The 17,490-nt window shown below is 33.1% G+C and overlaps 2 protein-coding genes and 1 long non-coding RNA gene across 3 annotated transcripts; all 3 read left to right on the top strand.

The window, feature by feature from the left end:
• The first annotated feature begins 100 nt into the window (after positions 1-100).
• Positions 101-4,630, top strand: LOC136065260 (uncharacterized). The gene is made up of 3 exons (XR_010626889.1): positions 101-1,303; positions 1,382-1,528; positions 3,680-4,630. It is a non-coding gene; the product is annotated as an uncharacterized LOC136065260 (long non-coding RNA).
• A 2,690-nt stretch (positions 4,631-7,320) lies between these two features.
• Positions 7,321-9,981, top strand: LOC112041060 (acid phosphatase 1). Its single transcript, XM_024073966.2, has 3 exons — positions 7,321-7,928; positions 8,724-8,933; positions 9,587-9,981. The coding sequence occupies exons 1-3, from the start codon at positions 7,543-7,545 to the stop codon at positions 9,762-9,764; spliced, it is 774 nt and encodes a 257-aa protein (XP_023929734.2). The 5' UTR covers positions 7,321-7,542; the 3' UTR covers positions 9,765-9,981.
• Positions 9,982-14,908: 4,927 nt separating this feature from the next.
• On the top strand, positions 14,909-16,595 carry LOC112041058 (acid phosphatase 1). Its single transcript, XM_024073965.2, has 2 exons — positions 14,909-15,529; positions 16,326-16,595. Exons 1-2 carry the CDS (start codon positions 15,144-15,146, stop codon positions 16,561-16,563), a joined length of 624 nt encoding a protein of 207 aa, XP_023929733.2. The 5' UTR covers positions 14,909-15,143; the 3' UTR covers positions 16,564-16,595.
• Positions 16,596-17,490: the final 895 nt, after the last annotated feature.

The following is a 17,490-nucleotide window of genomic DNA, read 5'->3' on the forward strand; positions in this document are numbered from 1 at the left end:
TGTTAAAACATTATATTTTTTTTCAGTTGACTCTTTTTTTTTTTTTTTTTTGCATCATATGATGGCAAAACTTTATTTAGGTTGGCTGAAATCAGCATCAGACTATTGGAAAAGTTTCAATGGAAATTTTATTGAACAAGAAAATTATAAACTTTCTCCATTTGAGTACAATAGTGTGCTTACTTAGACTACTATGACTTAACTCTAATTCTAACTGACTTAGGAAATCCCAATTGCTGAATTACAAATATAACCTCTGCTTTAGGAAATAAAATAAAATACTAATAACCTAATTTACTAAAATGACCTAACATAAAATCCAATTGACTTCTAAACTAAATATAACTATTTTAATATAAATATGCCATCATGCTTCATGCATCACTTAGTTTAGGATTCTGTGATTAGTATCTATAAATTGAACACCTCAGCATGTGATTTAATGCAAGGACATTGTGAAATAATCAGTAGATTTATCTTAAGATCGGTAGGCTATTCAGTATTCACACACACATATATTTTTTGGACATACACACATATATATGGCCATTGACATTGTGATAAATATAACAAGTGGACTCGATGAGATACTTTGTGTTCATGGACACTTTTTCCAATTGATACATGGACACTTCTGTTGTTTGATAGTTACTTTGCCTGCACATCTTTTGCATACATATATGAAAATTAAGTTTGAAATTGAGTCACAATATTGTAACCTTTAATAACATTTTTCTCATTCTGCCGTGTACTTGAACCAGTTGAACCTTGCCCAGTGAACTAGTGGAAATTGTCTGAATAGACTTTGGATGCTAGCTCATGTGCACATGCAGAGAAAATAATGCATCTCTAATATTTTTGTACTCATAATTATTCCCATAAGTTTTCTATTCACTACACCATATGCTTTGGTGGTATAATTTATAAAAAGGTTGTAGCTAGTGTACAATACTTCTATTTTTGCGGGGTCTGGAAGAGGTGATTGGTAGGCAGCTTTACCCCCAATTGTTTTTGGAGAGGCTGATACCTGACTCAAATCCATGACCAGTGGCTTTTGGAGTAAGACACTTGTCATCGCACTAAGGCCCGACCTTTTTTGGTAGTATAATTTGTAAATGACTATATTCCATGTTCAAGTTTCAGATCGAAAAGCATAATTTATTGCTAAAAATATACAAGAAATTAAATTTCATTTCTTCTCAGGTGAACTTGCTGAGAGAATTTGGTGCCTCTACATCTTTCATGTACTGGGCCCTCATCTAAAGCATGATGCCAGTAGTGCTTGATAGTTGGCTAGATTATTGTAAGAACCTGTATTTTGTTTTTGAGTAATCTTTCTCGGGCCTTTTTGCTAATATTTTTTAATGCAAATTATTTGCAGTGCTCAAAATGTGGGAGATGAGGTGACTTTCCTTTGGAGGATACAGATCAACAAAAGGAAGAAAAAAAAAAAAAAAAAACTTAAAATTGCATAATAAAGCTGCCCCATGCAATCTAAATGCAATGCGTAGGAAGGGATGTGTTTCTGGTATGTCTAACTTGTTTAAATATCATGAATATGAATAGCTTACTAAACTTTTTATTTGTGTTTTATTTCAATCTCATGTTGAAAGCGTTTTGATAAATATTTGCTTAAGTGGTTTGAATTCTGTATGCTAAATTTAATATATGCTTCATTGATTCTAATTTTGTTACTTCCCTCATATTTATTCCATGTGCAGTAGTGATTTGCCTCTGTGTGTTTGGTAGGTAAAAAGGATTTTGTGTTGAATTACTATCTATGCTCTGTTTGTTTCACTAGAAAACTTTCTATAAAGATAATTTTTCACATTTTCCAGTGTTTGATAACATAAAAAAAAAAATTAGTCAACAGAAAACTATTTTTAGTCAACGGAAAACTCTTATAAAAATAAGGCTTATTTTCTATAGGTTTTTTCTAAAAAAAAAAATTTGGAAAACAATCTCTCTCTCGTGCGACGCATAACTCCTATAAATATTATATTCTTCTAATTCAGGAAACAATATTTTTTCTTTCGCTCATTTAGCCTTGCTCACAATAAACTCTCTCACTTCTTCTCTTCTCTTTGTTTTTTTCTCTCTTCTCACACCCTCACTATCACCTTCTCTGGCCTCTTCTCTTCCCATAGATTTCTCTCTCTATCTGCCTCTCTTCTCTTTTCTCTCCTTGTTTCTTCTCCCCTCTATAACACTGTTCTCTAATAAGGGTTTTTTTTTTTCTCCTCACAAATTGGTCAATAGTTTTATAACAATTTTTAGTATTTATCAAACTATTTGTATTGGATTAGTTTGTCGGTAAAACTATTTGGCCTATATGGCATTTTGAACTATTTAAAATGGAACTTATGGGTATAATGATTATTTTGAATTATGAGAAGTATGGTTAATATAAATATATATATATATATATATTATGTACGTTACTGTTCCTATACATGAACAAGATGAGTATTTGAGATCATAAAATTTGACAACTAATTTTGATTGTATCCGTTGTCAAAATTTTAGTTTGAAAACCAAATTCATTATTGGTTTTTTTTATTATTATATATTTATATTGATTACATTAGGTGGGTTTACACAACACACATATTATACGTGTTTTAAATTATATAAGAAATGTTATAAAAATTGTGGATACCAAACACTATAATACGTTCTTAAGTCCATTTTTAAGGTTGTTACCAAACACCAGAAAATGAGATAGTTTTTCAGAAAATACTTTCTAGAAAATGAACAATTTTCTAGAAAACGTTAATGGTAAACTATGAAGCATGGGTGCGTTTCGAGATTTGGGTGTGGGTGCAGGACTCGACAATTTTTGAAAAAGGTGGGTGGGGTGCGGCGGGACTCGGCGATTAAAAAATTATTAAAAATATTTTTATTTATATTTTCTATATATTTTTACTATTAAAATATTCTTAAAAAACACATTACTATGCTTGATTCACAAAACAAAGAAAAAAGAATGCAAGAAACACAAAACAAAAAAGAAAACACAAAAGAAGCAACAAATATTCATAATAAAATTAAGGAATGACAGATTTAGGATGTTTGGGCCTTATTCAAAGCCGATTTCGGTTGTTCTGGCATGATTCAAGGCCCATTTTGGTTTGTTTTGGCCATTGGCCAATACAACCCGATTTGGCCGATATGGCTTGATTTTGGCCGAATTTGCTTGGTTTGGCGCCAATTGAAGCTGAGTCAGTGCGAATCGAGCCGAGTTAGTGCGAGTCCGTGAAAAAAAAAAAGAAAAAGAAAAAAAAAAAGCTCAGTCGCTGCATCGACGCGCGGGCAGCCGTGTCCCGCATCAGGCCACGTCGGATTCTGGTGCGGTACCCTCCCAGCCGTGTCCGTGCTTCATAGATGCTGAAACAGACATAGCGTTAGAGGAAGGTTTGTCTGTTGTGCACATATGTGTGAAAAATCAATTCTATTTTATGCCTAACATTTTTTGTTCAGTATCTACTATCCTTAGATTAGATCTGTACATATTTCTTATTAATTTTTTTTTATTCATTTTAATGCATCAGTTATCACTCTCTTCCCACGTTTTTCCTTTTACTTTGCATATTTTGTGGGCCTTCCTAATAAAAAAAGCATGACCAAACTTTCCATGCAAAAAGCCATAAAGTTAAAAAAAACTGATGTGTTTAAGCAGGCTGTTTCGCAGGTAATTTAGATATGGACGGTGTGATGATTTACGTATGGAAGACCTCATCCTATTGCTTTTTCTTTAGTGACTCTTCTGGGGAAAGTATACCATATCTTTGAGTAAAATAGAAGAAAAGATCACAAAAAACAAACAGTGCCAACTTTTTTAAGGCTATCTATTCAAAAAAGTGCTCAATCACCACTACTGATGCTACATCACTAAAGCCAAGTCTTCAACACTCTCTAAGCTGGGGCCGTTTCTGACTGGGGAAAAGCTAAGATGGATGGATGGACAGATGATGATAAAGGGTCCTTTCTCTAATGGAATGGTGACATGTATGATGCAATGCTTGCTAATAAAAGTTGACAGTTACAAGTTGGAAGTGTAATCTTTATGTTTTCTCTGGAGTATAAGACTCTTGGTGCTTCACTACCTCTAGTTCTAGCAATACAAGCCCTCATTGAAATTGGTGGGAATTTGGAGCTAAAATGAAAATATCAACCGTGTGTAGCTTCAGGGGAATGCAGTTCTGGAAGTTGAGGAAGAGAATTGCAGGTGCTGGGTCCGGATTCACACTTTTGAGTGGCAAAAGAAGAGCACCATTGGATTGTTGCCATGGATCATATGTGTTGAGGCAGTTGGTTTGGAAGTTCAAGTCACAGTGGAAGCAAGCTTTCAATCAGCAAAGGAGCAGCGCACAGTACAGCTATGATCTTCACAGCTATTCTCTGAACTTTGATGATGGTTCGCCTCATGGTTTCAGATGACTCTTCTTTTTCCCTTTTAAATAAGTAATAGCTTACTTGCCCACAACAAGCAATAAACTGTTCCAAGTTTTTTTTTTTTAAAATTGTTTCAGGGGCCATTTGAGGCATATGCTGTACACAATGTTTGATTGAAGATATTGGAATAATATGTGAATAAATGAATTCTTAAAGTTATGCAAGTTTGTTATCATGGCAGATTGTTAAACACCAACCTGTATCTTTTATAGCAACAGGTAAATTCTTTCATAAATTTTGAAGCACTTTAATTTATTCATGGAATTTTTCTTTATTTCTTCTTTGTTTTAAAGAAGGCAAAGAAAAAAAAAAAAAACAGGATTTTTTGACAGTTTTCAAAATTTGTCCAATGTAGTTCTCTTCTTTGAAATGGGAGCATACTTTCTTTCTTAAGTTTTCAATTTATTTTATTTCCAATTGTCATTTTATTTTTCCGATCACAAATTATTTGCAACTTCACTGGCAAGAATGTCTTATAAATAGTAACAAAAAGTGTAGGGTCTAAACAAAATTAAAGTCTTTGTCCTATTTTTAAAAGAACTCTTCTGCACTTCTAAGCCACAGCTTTGTAATAAACATCCTATATTCTTTCCCAAGTGACAAAATTTCGTCAGTGCTGAATTGTGAATAAAATTTCGAAATTGCAAATTCTATTACTACACAGAGAGCGAAAGAGAGCATAGTGTCACTCCTATGAAGGTTGAATTTAGTGTCAAGTTTCTGATATTCCCTTTAAGATACCTTACCTATTTGTTGGCTGGGTCCTTACCCATTTGTTGGCTGGGTTATCCATATGCGTGTTCTTTTTATTAAAAGAGATCAATCTTCCTTTCTCTTTTTTCTGTTTTAGGGGGATGGAAAAAGAGATTATCCATAAGAGAAAGAACAATCTTTCTTCATCCTCAATGTTAAAAAAAAAAAAAGAGAGTATCTTATATTCTTATTATGCGACATGGACCAAATGGATCCTGGAACAAATCGTTGAAATCGCATAGACTAATGGACTCTTGAAGGAAGATTTCTCAGTCCATCTGATTGAGATTTCTAATAAGAGACTTTGGATTGTTTTTGTAAAAAAAAAAAAAAAGAGAGTATCTTATATTCTTATTATGCGACATGGACCAAATGGATCCTGGAACAAATCGTTGAAATCGCATAGACTAATGGACTCTTGAAGGAAGATTTCTCAGTCCATCTGATTGAGATTTCTAATAAGAGACTTTGGATTGTTTTTGTAATAAATTTAAATATTCACATCATTAGGCTGGAATGGAAGTTGCTTTTATTTTTTGTTAGGTAAGTCCGGCGTTTCTTGAAAAATCTAGATTTTCTTATATACTAGATTTTATTAATTTGAACATTCTCATTTTTTTTTTTTTTGGTTATAATAAGTTTATTTTTTTTTTCTCTCTCTCAAAAACTATAGTTTAACAAAAAAAAGTGATTCTTGGGATTTTAGATTATTCCTAGGAATAATATTTCTCAAGGATTAAAGCTAACATTTTCGGTCATGATTTTTTTGGGTTGGTGTGGTTGTTAATCTTCTCTCTTACAAAAGAAGAGAAGAATAAATAAAAGAAAAAACAGATATCATTCAATTCGAGATGAGTTTCATGGTTGGCATCTCTACTCCTACTAGTGTCTTTTCTTTTTGGGGTCCTCCACGATCCATAGGCATATCTTTCTTTTTTTGATGAATCATAGGCATATCTTTATTGTCGACCAAATGATGACTGCAATAATGCAACCCACTAGTAACAACTGTGGATTTGAAATTGACCCAAAACCATATTCATATCTGACTCCTAATGTGACAAAAATATCCCTCTTTAGGGAAGTTCATAAATGACAATGGAAAAACTTGTACCAGTGTATATAGAAGCCTTGACCTCCTTGACCTAACTACGTAGAATTATGTATAACCCAAACCAAAAAAAAAAAAAAAAATTTAGTTTAACTTAGAAGAAAAAGCAAGATTATTCTTATTTTTTTTGTTTGATTCAGATCTCTTCGTGTATTTGATTATTTTCTCATGTTATTACAAGAAGATATTATTCGGAGGTGGCCCTAAGATAGGGCAAAAGATTATGAATTTAATATCTCATGAATATTATAAGGTATCAGGAACTACTTAGATAACTGTTGGGGTTGTTTTTGTTTTTTTATAACATATAATTTAGGCTTTTAAATATTGATGTTGGACTCTTCTCAACAGCTAGAGTGACTGTTCATCCATGGCATGATTCTTCATTTTTGGGTCCCCTCTCTCTATGGGACAATCCGCCAATCCTAAAACCTTTGCTTGTAATTGATGCATGGCTTGTATCAGTTTCCATTATGGGTCAAAATCAACGTTGAGGGCCCTCCTTTGCTTTTAATCCTTAAACCTTTGCTTGTTATTAACATTTAGTGTTGAGGGACCTCCACGTGAAGCCCACAGTGACTGCTTAAACCGAACAGCTTATAGTCTTAGATCGAACATCAAAGTCAATAGGCATGCTATTGCTAATAACTTGATAAGAACACCCGAATCTACGCACAATTTCCCGACTTGTTAACGTACGCAATTCTCAATGATCGAAAAAAAAAAATAGTGAATTTAAGAAAATAGAAGCGAGTAAAAAGTATCTCAATCGCACACATTAACATTTTGTGAAATTGAATATGTAATTGAGTGACATTCTTGCCTGTTAGTTACACAACTTACACTTTCCACCAGAAAAAATTTGAAAAACAAAACAAAAGAGTAGCCCAAGTGTGGAGACCGTACAAAGATGACAATATGAGTTTGCCTTTTGTCATGGCACATAAAAAGTGTAAAACAAAACAAAAATTAGACATAAGCACATGGGTAACAAGACAGCAATTACGAGTTGTGAAGCATGAATTTGCCTTTTGTCTACTAGTCCATTATGTATTTCATTTAATAAATTAGTTTACTACAACTCCAACGCAATCAATTACCCGTGATTTTCGAAAACAGGCCATGACACCATGTCCCACTCTTGATCTGACCCTTTATCATGAACCATCACTCACTCTCCAAATAGTTGCATCAATTTTTTGCCTCTGCCTTGTTTTGTGAGAATGCAAATGGGAAAACTCCTAGGATTCCTGCTACTCTCCTCAACCCTCTTCATTGGCTTAGTGGCTGCGGATTGGAACATTTTGAACCAAAAAAGAAAAAATGGGGTTGGATCTAGCTTGAAGAATTACTGTGAGAGTTGGAGGATCAATGTTGAGCTAAATAACATAAGGGGATTTGAAGTTGTACCCCAAGAATGTGTGGAGTACATCCAGAAATATATGACATCTTCACAGTATAAAGCTGACTCTCAGAGGGCAGTTGAAGAGGTCACACTCTACCTAACCAGTTGTTGCAGTTTGAATGGTGATGGTAAAGATGCATGGATTTTTGATGTTGATGATACTCTTTTGTCTACGGTACCTTACTTCAAGAAACATGGTTTCGGGTAAGTCCAAACTCATCTCATATGATTATTGTAATGGTACATTTTGATAGATCATATGGGAAACTTTTATGATTATTGTGTTTTTAATTAGGACTCTCCAAGTAAGTGCATTGACAAATTAAGGTCTGTTAGTTTCAAATCTAGTAAGTGTCAGATCAGACAGTTTACATTAAATACAAATGCGTTTCTAATAAATTGTGTAATTTCTTACTTTAAATAGATACGGTGTTCTAAGAAATTGTACCCCTTTTTTATGCACGGCTATTATCTTGGTTCTGTTTTCTAAAGTGAAGATGAAATAAGTCTAAGCAATGTACTACATAAAAAAATTCACAATTTTTTTTTTTTTTACAATTGTTGAGGTAAAAGATTATGATTTATGTATGATAAAGTGGTGTTACACTAATGAAAATCTATTACCTCAATAAATAGTGAAAAAAGTAGTGAAATTTATTATGTTTGAACAAATTTTCTGTGCTGTTTTGGTACAATGTTGAGAATTTTATTTATTTATTTTGTATTTGATTCATTTGTGAGGAATGATCCCCCCTAATTTAGGGTTGCATATTTATTTGACTGACTAGAACAAAATTGGCCCTCATTTTAATTTTCTAATTAAGGTCCGTTCAAAAGCGTTAGACTAAAGTGTTCAAATAAATTCATTTCTCAATTTGTTGAAGTAAAAACTTGCCACCTAAGCCTGTTGTGAATGCTCTTTTTATTAATTGCGAATACAATTGTATGTTTTAGTTTTTTAATAGACTAATTGATTTGGTGTTATAAAACTCAAATCAGGGGAAAGAAGTTGAATGCAACCTCTTTGGAAGCATGGATGAGAGAGAGTAAGGCACCAGCTCTTGAGCACACACTCAAGTTCTTCCATGAGATCAAAGACAGAGGGCTTAAGATCTTTTTGATTTCTTCAAGGAAGGAAACACTGAGGTCTTTCACGGTTGATAACCTCATCAAGGTTGGGTACCATGGATGGACAAGTCTTATGCTAAGGTATGTTCATCCTCTACAATGTTTGTAATCTCTTCTTAAATTTTCTCTCCCCTTCGTTGCTTTCACATGAACTCAGCCATGGCTTTAAAATGAACAATATAATTAACACACATTTTGTACATGATTTTTTGTTTTTGTTTTTTTTTTCTCTGTTTAATAATGCTTTACTGAACCAAATTTTATGAAAACTAAAAATGTTTTCCGTATCAAGAAGATGTTAAGAGATTCACAGTGTTAGTCACATATAACCTAAATCATAATTGTTCTGAAATAAGGGCAATATTTTGCAGTGATATATAACAGTATGCTACATTTTTTTATTAAAGAAATTTTCCATTGAATATTAATCCATTATTAAAAAAAAAAAGGCTGGTTGACATCTTTAATAAATATTATCAACTAAAGATTAAAAAAAATATTTGCCATTAATTTTTTTTTTAATTCAATAGTTATAACAATAGAGAAAGGGAGATCCGGACTAGGAATATCTCAATTGGAAACATGAGAAAGTATCAATTGAGTTATAATTCTCTCGATAACTTTTTTTCCATTCTACCTTAAGAACAAAGGAAAAAAAAAAGGGTTAGAATAAAATTAGTCCATAAAAGCCAGATTGTATCCTAAAAAAGTATATCTACCAACTATAAATACAGGGGTCTTGAAGATGAAGTACTGGAAGTGCAAAGATACAAATCAAAAGCAAGGCAACATTTGATTAATGAAGGGTACCGCATATGGGGAATTATCGGTGACCAGTGGAGCAGTTTTGAGGGGCCTCCGAGTGCAAAAAGAACATTCAAACTACCCAATTCCATTTACTATCTAGCGTAGAAGTCTCAAGCTCATCATGTTCATTCAAGTGCAAGCTATTGTTGTTCTTCTAGATTGGCTCTTATAGAATAAGTTCCTTTACCCCATCCTGCACCTTCCTCTTTATTCATGGCTATGAATATATATGAAACATTTACTTTGGTAATGCAATGTTGTGGATGTTGTGGCTCCAACTAAAGGTTTAAAATTTGACAATGAACATCTTTTGAACAACAAATGATAGTCATGCTTTTTCTTAGTCTAATTTTCTCTGATTTCTGATGAATCACAAATGTCCGATCATAAAAAAGGTCAAATATCTCTGATTTCTAATGAATCACAAATGTCCTATTAAATGTCGGGTCCAGTTGCTTTCAAAAAAAAAAAAAAATGTAGGATCCAGTTAAGGAGTGTAGAATAAGTTTGGTGAGTTTTAGGCAATCATCAACTTTTTTTAGGGAGTTGCACAACATTCAGTTCAATGAATATTTGTTAATTTGCTTTTGTTACTTTCCAATACAGCGAGACTTGCTTTTTCCTTAACGAGTGCAATTGAGCACCCATTAACATGTTTCATAAATGAATGTTTGATTTTTCTTTTAGTTTTTTTTTTGGAGATTGATGTAAGCTTTAAACTATATAGTATATATATTATTTCGTTTTTTGTTTTTCTTTTAGTTTAATGGATATTTGTTAATTTACTTTTGTTATTTTCCAATACAGTGAGACTTGATTTTTTTTTTTTTAAACGAGTGCAATTGAGCACCCGTTAACATAAATGAATGTTTGATTTTTTCTTTTAGTTTATTTTTGAAGATTGATAATTGTAAGCTATGGAATATTTATACTATTTCGTTATCATATTGTTCTTCTCTCTTCTGTGACGCAAGAAGAAAGAAACAACCCAAACATCCTAAAAACAACATAACAGCTCCAATCTTTACCCACAAATAAAGAAATGAAACGTACCATTGAGAAAATCTTGTTCTTGGTGCCTTCTTGGAGATTGATTTAGGTGTTTTAGTCCCTTCTTTATAATAGTTGTTCTTAACACATCAATTTCACTGTTTCTAGAGATGTATGCTACTACAAGATCATCTTCAACTCAAAATAAAAGGTAGGAAATTATGTAATTAAAAACTGGTTACAAAAAGGGATCAGATTTGAAAAAAGAAAAAGAAAGAAAAGAAGAAGCTGTCATCATCATCACTAGTGGACCACCAACATTGCGTTCTCCTAAAGAACGAGCCCAATGAATAAATATAACTCATAATGCCCGCTAAAAAAAAAAAAAAAAAGAGAGAGAGAGAAACTATTTCAAAAATAGTAAACAAAATTTTCCTGGATTTTCTTCGCATCAAAGAATTACCAATGTGCTACAGCGGATTTTGTGTTATACTTATCACCATTATTGTATTTATCTATTTGCTAAAACCACAATTTTTTTTAGTGGGGGCCACAACCTTTTATAAAAATTCAAAATAACTCACACGAGAAGGTGGTAATTCATTTGTACCCATTGATCAAAGTTTGAATTAGAAAATTCTATTTATTTTTAGATAAACTGCAAACTTCTATATTTAATTATTCATAGACTAGGCACAAGTGCACAACATTGGCTTGATACATTTCAAGCATAATACAATGACTTTAATCGAAACTTTTTATTTTTTATTTTCATATTTAAACTTAGGATTGAGGAGCTGAGGACTTAAAATTCAACCAACCAAATATATGTGACTGTCCATGCCTTAAAGAAACCCCAATAATTAGTAGAAATTCCTTACATTTTATATATTCTCCAATCCCACAAGCACAATTAGTGGTTAAATACACTCACATAGAGAGAAGGGCCAAAAGCAAAAGCGAGAAAACCAAGTGGCTATTTCGAGAGTAGGCCGGGTCGGCTAGGCCCAATGTTAACATGTTTTGTTTGTCTAGTCATTTTCTTGCAAGTGAACTTGCTTTATCCCCTACCACCATAATATTATAGTTAGATTGAATAATTTTGTTTAATATATCTAATTATGATTGTTCTTAATTACACCTGTGTATTTGCGGGAACTATGAATGAATATTTTATAATAAGTTGTTGATCATTAAAATAAATTTATCCATTGATAAACAAATGCTTAAAGAGCTAGTGTTTAAAGCAAATCACGTGAAACATGCTTTTATAAATAGGAGAATTCATTTGGAAAAAAAAAAGTCTAATTCACACTCCACAAAATATTAGGATCTCGATCTCCATTTGAAATGAATTCATTTCATAGTTCAAATTAATATTAAAAATCTTAAGCTATATCAAATACCAAGTCATTTAAAATTTTAAATTATGTCTTTCAAATTGAAGAAATAAAATGTTAACACTGTAAAAATAGACTCTTAAAATGGAAGTAATCATGTTCCCTCTACATGACACTCTAGAATCGAAGAAATAAAGTGTTAATCGTGAAATAGATTCTTAAAATGGAAATAATCATGTTCCCTTTATGTGACAGTATCAAATCGAAGTAATAAAATATTAACCATTAAACCTTACTTCCCACCGACTGCCAGCTCATTGAAGTGGAACTCCATCATGTGTTGCAATCGGCTACCGATCATTTCCAAACTCGTTGTAGTTATGAGATATTTTGGGTAATTCTCATCTATTTATTTTTGGGACAAAGTTCATGTAACGAACTTCAATCTTAAAAACCCAAATAAAAAAGAAAAAAGGAAAGAGGGGAAGGGCTAATCGGATTGAACCTAATCCTATCATAATGAAAGTTCAAGATATGATGCAATTTGGAAAGAAAATTTATTCGGACTTGACCTAACCAATTGTCTAGCCAGATGAGAGTGTGGTTTTGTCATATGAAAAGTCGGTTTCTATGCAACTTAGATTGTAGACGTTGTTCTCTAATCCAACATATACATGCATCAATTCGTGTGGGTATATACCATATATGGCGTCCTACATGATTCCAAAGCTATTGCCATCTCCTTTTAGAAGAATCAGAATCGAAATCTTTACCCTTTAAGAAAATATTTCAACGGCCATACTGTTCCGAAAGTCCGTTGAGATTGTCATAAAAGAATCCGAGGTTTTAGGATAACTTTTTCACATTGTTGATGTGCTAAGAGCATTCTCATCAGGTGTGTCATATTTGGCATTTGGCACAAGTGAGTTGAGATTGTCATAAAAGAATCCGAGGTTTTAGGATAACTCGTTCACATTGTTGATGTGCTAAGAGCATTCTCATCAGGTGTGCAAAATGCCAATATTTGGCATTTGGCACACCAAACACCAAAAAATTCCTCACATGAGATGTTCTATATGCCATAATATTTAGCACATATGAACAGTACCATTCCATCTTTGAAATGGTATGAACAAATATGCTAAAAAAATTAGTTTTTTTTATTTCTTTTCTCTCTCTTCATTTATGACTTTCTTTCTTCTCTCTCTTTCTTTTTCTTCTTTCTTTCTCCGCCTCTCACTCTCACTTCATCTTCTCACTTCTCTTCATTTTTTTTCTTCTTCTTTCTTCTCCAGAACCTCCACCTCTCCCTTTTTCTTTCTTTTTTCTATCACTTTCTCTCCGTCTTCTCTCTCTCTCTCTCTCTCTCTCTCCTTTTTCTTTTCTTCGCCTAAGCCGTTGCCATTGAGATCGGCCGCGTCGTGGAGTTCAGCCTTACCGTGGAGTTCAGCCTCATTGATGAGGCCGTCGTCGTGGAGATCTCTTAATCTGATCTCCTTTTGTTTCATTTTTTTTTTTTGTGTGTGTGTGTGTGTGGATTCCATGTGATTGTGATTATGGGTGAGTTGGTTCTTTTTCAAGCTCTTTTTTCTCATTTCTCTCTATATATTAGGTTGTATAGATGGAGTTGATTCATCTCTTCATTTTTTAAATTTATTTTTGGGATTGTTTTGTGTAGATTTTGAGGATTTTTTTTTAAAGTAGTATTGGGTGGTGGTAGTGGTTGGTGGATTTTTGTTGGTGGTGGCGAGTTGTACCTGTGGGTGGTGGTGGCGGGCTGTGCTTAGGTATGGTGGCGGCAAACTGTGCTATGTATGGTGGTGGGTTTGTTACTGGTTGTGTTTGTGTATGGAGTTGGATTTTATTTTGTATTTTTTATATTGATGGTTTTGTTTAATGTTTTTTTTAATATTTTTATATATTATTTTAATGTTTAGAATCAAAGAATAGAACATTTGATGAATGGTGTATTGTAAAATAATGTGGTAAAATAATAAAGTAGGTTTTTGGTGTGTCAAAATGACATTTTTTTATAGAAGAGCTAATGGTAATGCTATAATTTGTGAGGTGATATATGTACACACAAATTTCGTAATGATAAATCACATCGCGAAATAGAGTAATAAATAATCAATTTATATTGATTTATATGAAAGTGAGCACAATTCTTTGTATGACTCTTTATAATGAAAGAATATAATAAACTCCTCTGATTCGATTTCCACAGTACATTTCAATCCAACGGACTATGAAACTTGATCTTGAATCATGCTTCGATGTCTCCAAATTGGATGTGTGATTGGATGTATTTGATTTGAGGTCGATGGGCTATTTGCTTGATCTCGAACTACAAATGGAAGTTGAAGGAAAATCCTTACTTTGATTTGAAGAAGTAAGAATGAACCTTGATTTTGAAGGAGCAAGAGTGCTCTTATTGGACTTAGAGGTGACTCTCTATTTTGACAGAATGTCAGTAGGATTTTCTCTATAATTTTTTGTAATTTTTCTCATATGAGAAGCCTCTATATATAGGCGACTCAATGGTTTTAATTTTAAATTTTCTCTTAGCATTTATTGAGAGTTAATTACAAATTTTGATTTTGAAGGAGCAAGAATTCTCTTTTTGGACTTAGAGGCAACTCTCTATTTTGGTGGAGTGTTAGTAGAGTTTTCTCTCTAAGTTTCTGTCATTTTTCTTATTTGAGAAACCTCTATTTAAAGGAGACTCAATGGTCTTTAATTAGGAATTTTCTCTCAACATTAGTAAGAGCTAATTACAAATTTTGAATTTAATTTTGGTCTTGCATTCAATAAGAACATTCCACATGCATCTTTTCTTCTGACCACATGACTTTCTTTATTTGAAGTTGCCATGTGGCTTGGAAACATGTAATTTTATGTGAGATGTGGTAATTCAAAGATTTGCCTTTGAATTACGAGTTGTGAAGCATGAATTTGCCTTTTGTCTACTAGTCCATTATGGATTTCATTTAATAAATTAGTTTACTACAACTCCAATGCAATCAATTACCCGTGATTTTCGAAAACAGGCCATGACACCATGTCCCACTCTTGATCTGATCCTTTATCATGAACCATCACTCACTCTCCAAATAGTTGCATCAATTTTTTGCCTCTGCCTTGTTTTGTGAGAATGCAAATGGGAAAACTCCTAGGATTCCTGCTACTCTCCTCAACCCTCTTCATTGGCTTAGTGGCTGCAGATTGGAACATTTTGAACCAAAAAAGAAAAAATGGGGTTAGATCTAGCTTGAAGAATTACTGTGAGAGTTGGAGGATCAATGTTGAGCTAAATAACATAAGGGGATTTGAAGTTGTTCCCCAAGAATGTGTGGAGTACATCCAGAAATATATGACATCTTCACAATATAAAGCTGACTCTCAGAGGGCAGTTGAAGAGGTCACACTCTACCTAACCAGTTGTTGCAGTTTGAATGGTGATGGTAAAGATGCATGGATTTTTGATGTTGATGATACTCTTTTGTCTACGGTACCTTACTTCAAGAAACATGGTTTCGGGTAAGTCCAAACTCATCTCATATGATTATTGTAATGGTACATTCTGATAGATCATATGGGAAACTTTTATGATTATTGTGTTTTTAATTAGGACTCTCCAAGTAAGTGCATTGACAAATTAAGGACTGCTAATTTCAAATCTAGAAAGTGTCAGATCAGACAGTTTACATTAAATACAAATGCGTTTCTAATAAATTGTGTAATTTCTTACTTTAAATAGATATGGTGTTCTAAGAAATTGTACCCCTTTTTTATGCACGGCTATTATCTTGGCTCTGTTTTCTAAAGTGAGGATGAAATGAGTCTAAGCAATGTACTACATAAAAAAATTCACAATTTTTTTTTTTTTTTACAATTGTTGAGGTAAAAGATTATGATTTATGTATGATAAAGTGGTGTTACACTAATTAAAATCTATTACCTCAATAAATAGTGAAAAAAGTATTGAAATTTATTATGTTTGAACAAATTTTCTGTGCTGTTTTGGTACAATGTTGAGAATTTTATTTATTTATTTTGTATTTGATTCATTTGTGAGGAATGATCCCCCCTAATTTAGGGTTGCATATTTATTTGACTGACTAGAACAAAATTGGCCCTCATTTTAATTTTCTAATTAAGGTCCGTTCAAAAGCGTTAGACTAAAGTGTTCAAATAAATTCATTTCACAATTTGTTGAAGTAAAAACTTGCCACCTAAGCCAGTTATGAATGCTCTTTTTATTAATTGCGATCACAATTGTATGTTTTAGTTTTTTAATAGACTGATTGATTTGGTGTTATAAAACTCAAATCAGGGGAAAGAAGTTGAATGCAACCTCTTTGGAAGCATGGATGAGAGAGAGTAAGGCACCAGCTCTTGAGCACACACTCAAGCTCTTCCATGAGATCAAAGACAGAGGGCTTAAGATCTTTTTGATTTCTTCAAGGAAGGAAACACTGAGGTCTTTCACGGTTGATAACCTCATCAAGGTTGGGTACCATGGATGGACAAGTCTTATGCTAAGGTATGTTCATCCTCTACAATGTTTGTAATCTCTTCTTAAATTTTCTCTCCCCTTCGTTGCTTCAACTTAGATTGTAGACGTTGTTCTCTAATCCAACATATACATGCATCAATTCGTGTGGGTATATACCATATATGGCGTCCTACATGATTCCAAAGCTATTGCCATCTCCTTTTAGAAGAATCAGAATCGAAATCTTTACCCTTTAAGAAAATATTTCAACGGCCATACTGTTCCGAAAGTCCGTTGAGATTGTCATAAAAGAATCCGAGGTTTTAGGATAACTTTTTCACATTGTTGATGTGCTAAGAGCATTCTCATCAGGTGTGTCATATTTGGCATTTGGCACAAGTGAGTTGAGATTGTCATAAAAGAATCCGAGGTTTTAGGATAACTCGTTCACATTGTTGATGTGCTAAGAGCATTCTCATCAGGTGTGCAAAATGCCAATATTTGGCATTTGGCACACCAAACACCAAAAAATTCCTCACATGAGATGTTCTATATGCCATAATATTTAGCACATATGAACAGTACCATTCCATCTTTGAAATGGTATGAACAAATATGCTAAAAAAATTAGTTTTTTTTATTTCTTTTCTCTCTCTTCATTTATGACTTTCTTTCTTCTCTCTCTTTCTTTTTCTTCTTTCTTTCTCCGCCTCTCACTCTCACTTCATCTTCTCACTTCTCTTCATTTTTTTTCTTCTTCTTTCTTCTCCAGAACCTCCACTCTCCCTTTTTCTTTCTTTTTTCTATCACTTTCTCTCCGTCTTCTCTCTCTCTCTCTCTCTCTCTCTCCTTTTTCTTTTCTTCGCCTAAGCGTTGCCATTGAGATCGGCCGCGTCGTGGAGTTCAGCCTTACCGTGGAGTTCAGCCTCATTGATGAGGCCGTCGTCGTGGAGATCTCTTAATCTGATCTCCTTCTGTTTCATTTTTTTTTTTTGTGTGTGTG

The sequence above is a fragment of the Quercus suber genome, unplaced genomic scaffold (genome assembly GCF_002906115.3).
Source record: "Quercus suber isolate HL8 unplaced genomic scaffold, Cork oak 2.0 scaffold_905, whole genome shotgun sequence".
Classification (NCBI taxonomy): domain Eukaryota; kingdom Viridiplantae; phylum Streptophyta; class Magnoliopsida; order Fagales; family Fagaceae; genus Quercus; species Quercus suber.

Coding starts and splice junctions, on each gene's coding strand:
- LOC112041060 (XM_024073966.2), top strand. CDS start 7,543: ATGCAAATGGGAAAACTCCTAGGATTCCTGCTACTCTCCTCAACCCTC. Junction 7,929..8,723: donor TTCAAGAAACATGGTTTCGG/GTAAGTCCAAAC, acceptor AACTCAAATCAG/GGGAAAGAAGTTGAATGCAA. Junction 8,934..9,586: donor TGGACAAGTCTTATGCTAAG/GTATGTTCATCC, acceptor CTATAAATACAG/GGGTCTTGAAGATGAAGTAC.
- LOC112041058 (XM_024073965.2), top strand. CDS start 15,144: ATGCAAATGGGAAAACTCCTAGGATTCCTGCTACTCTCCTCAACCCTC. Junction 15,530..16,325: donor TTCAAGAAACATGGTTTCGG/GTAAGTCCAAAC, acceptor AACTCAAATCAG/GGGAAAGAAGTTGAATGCAA.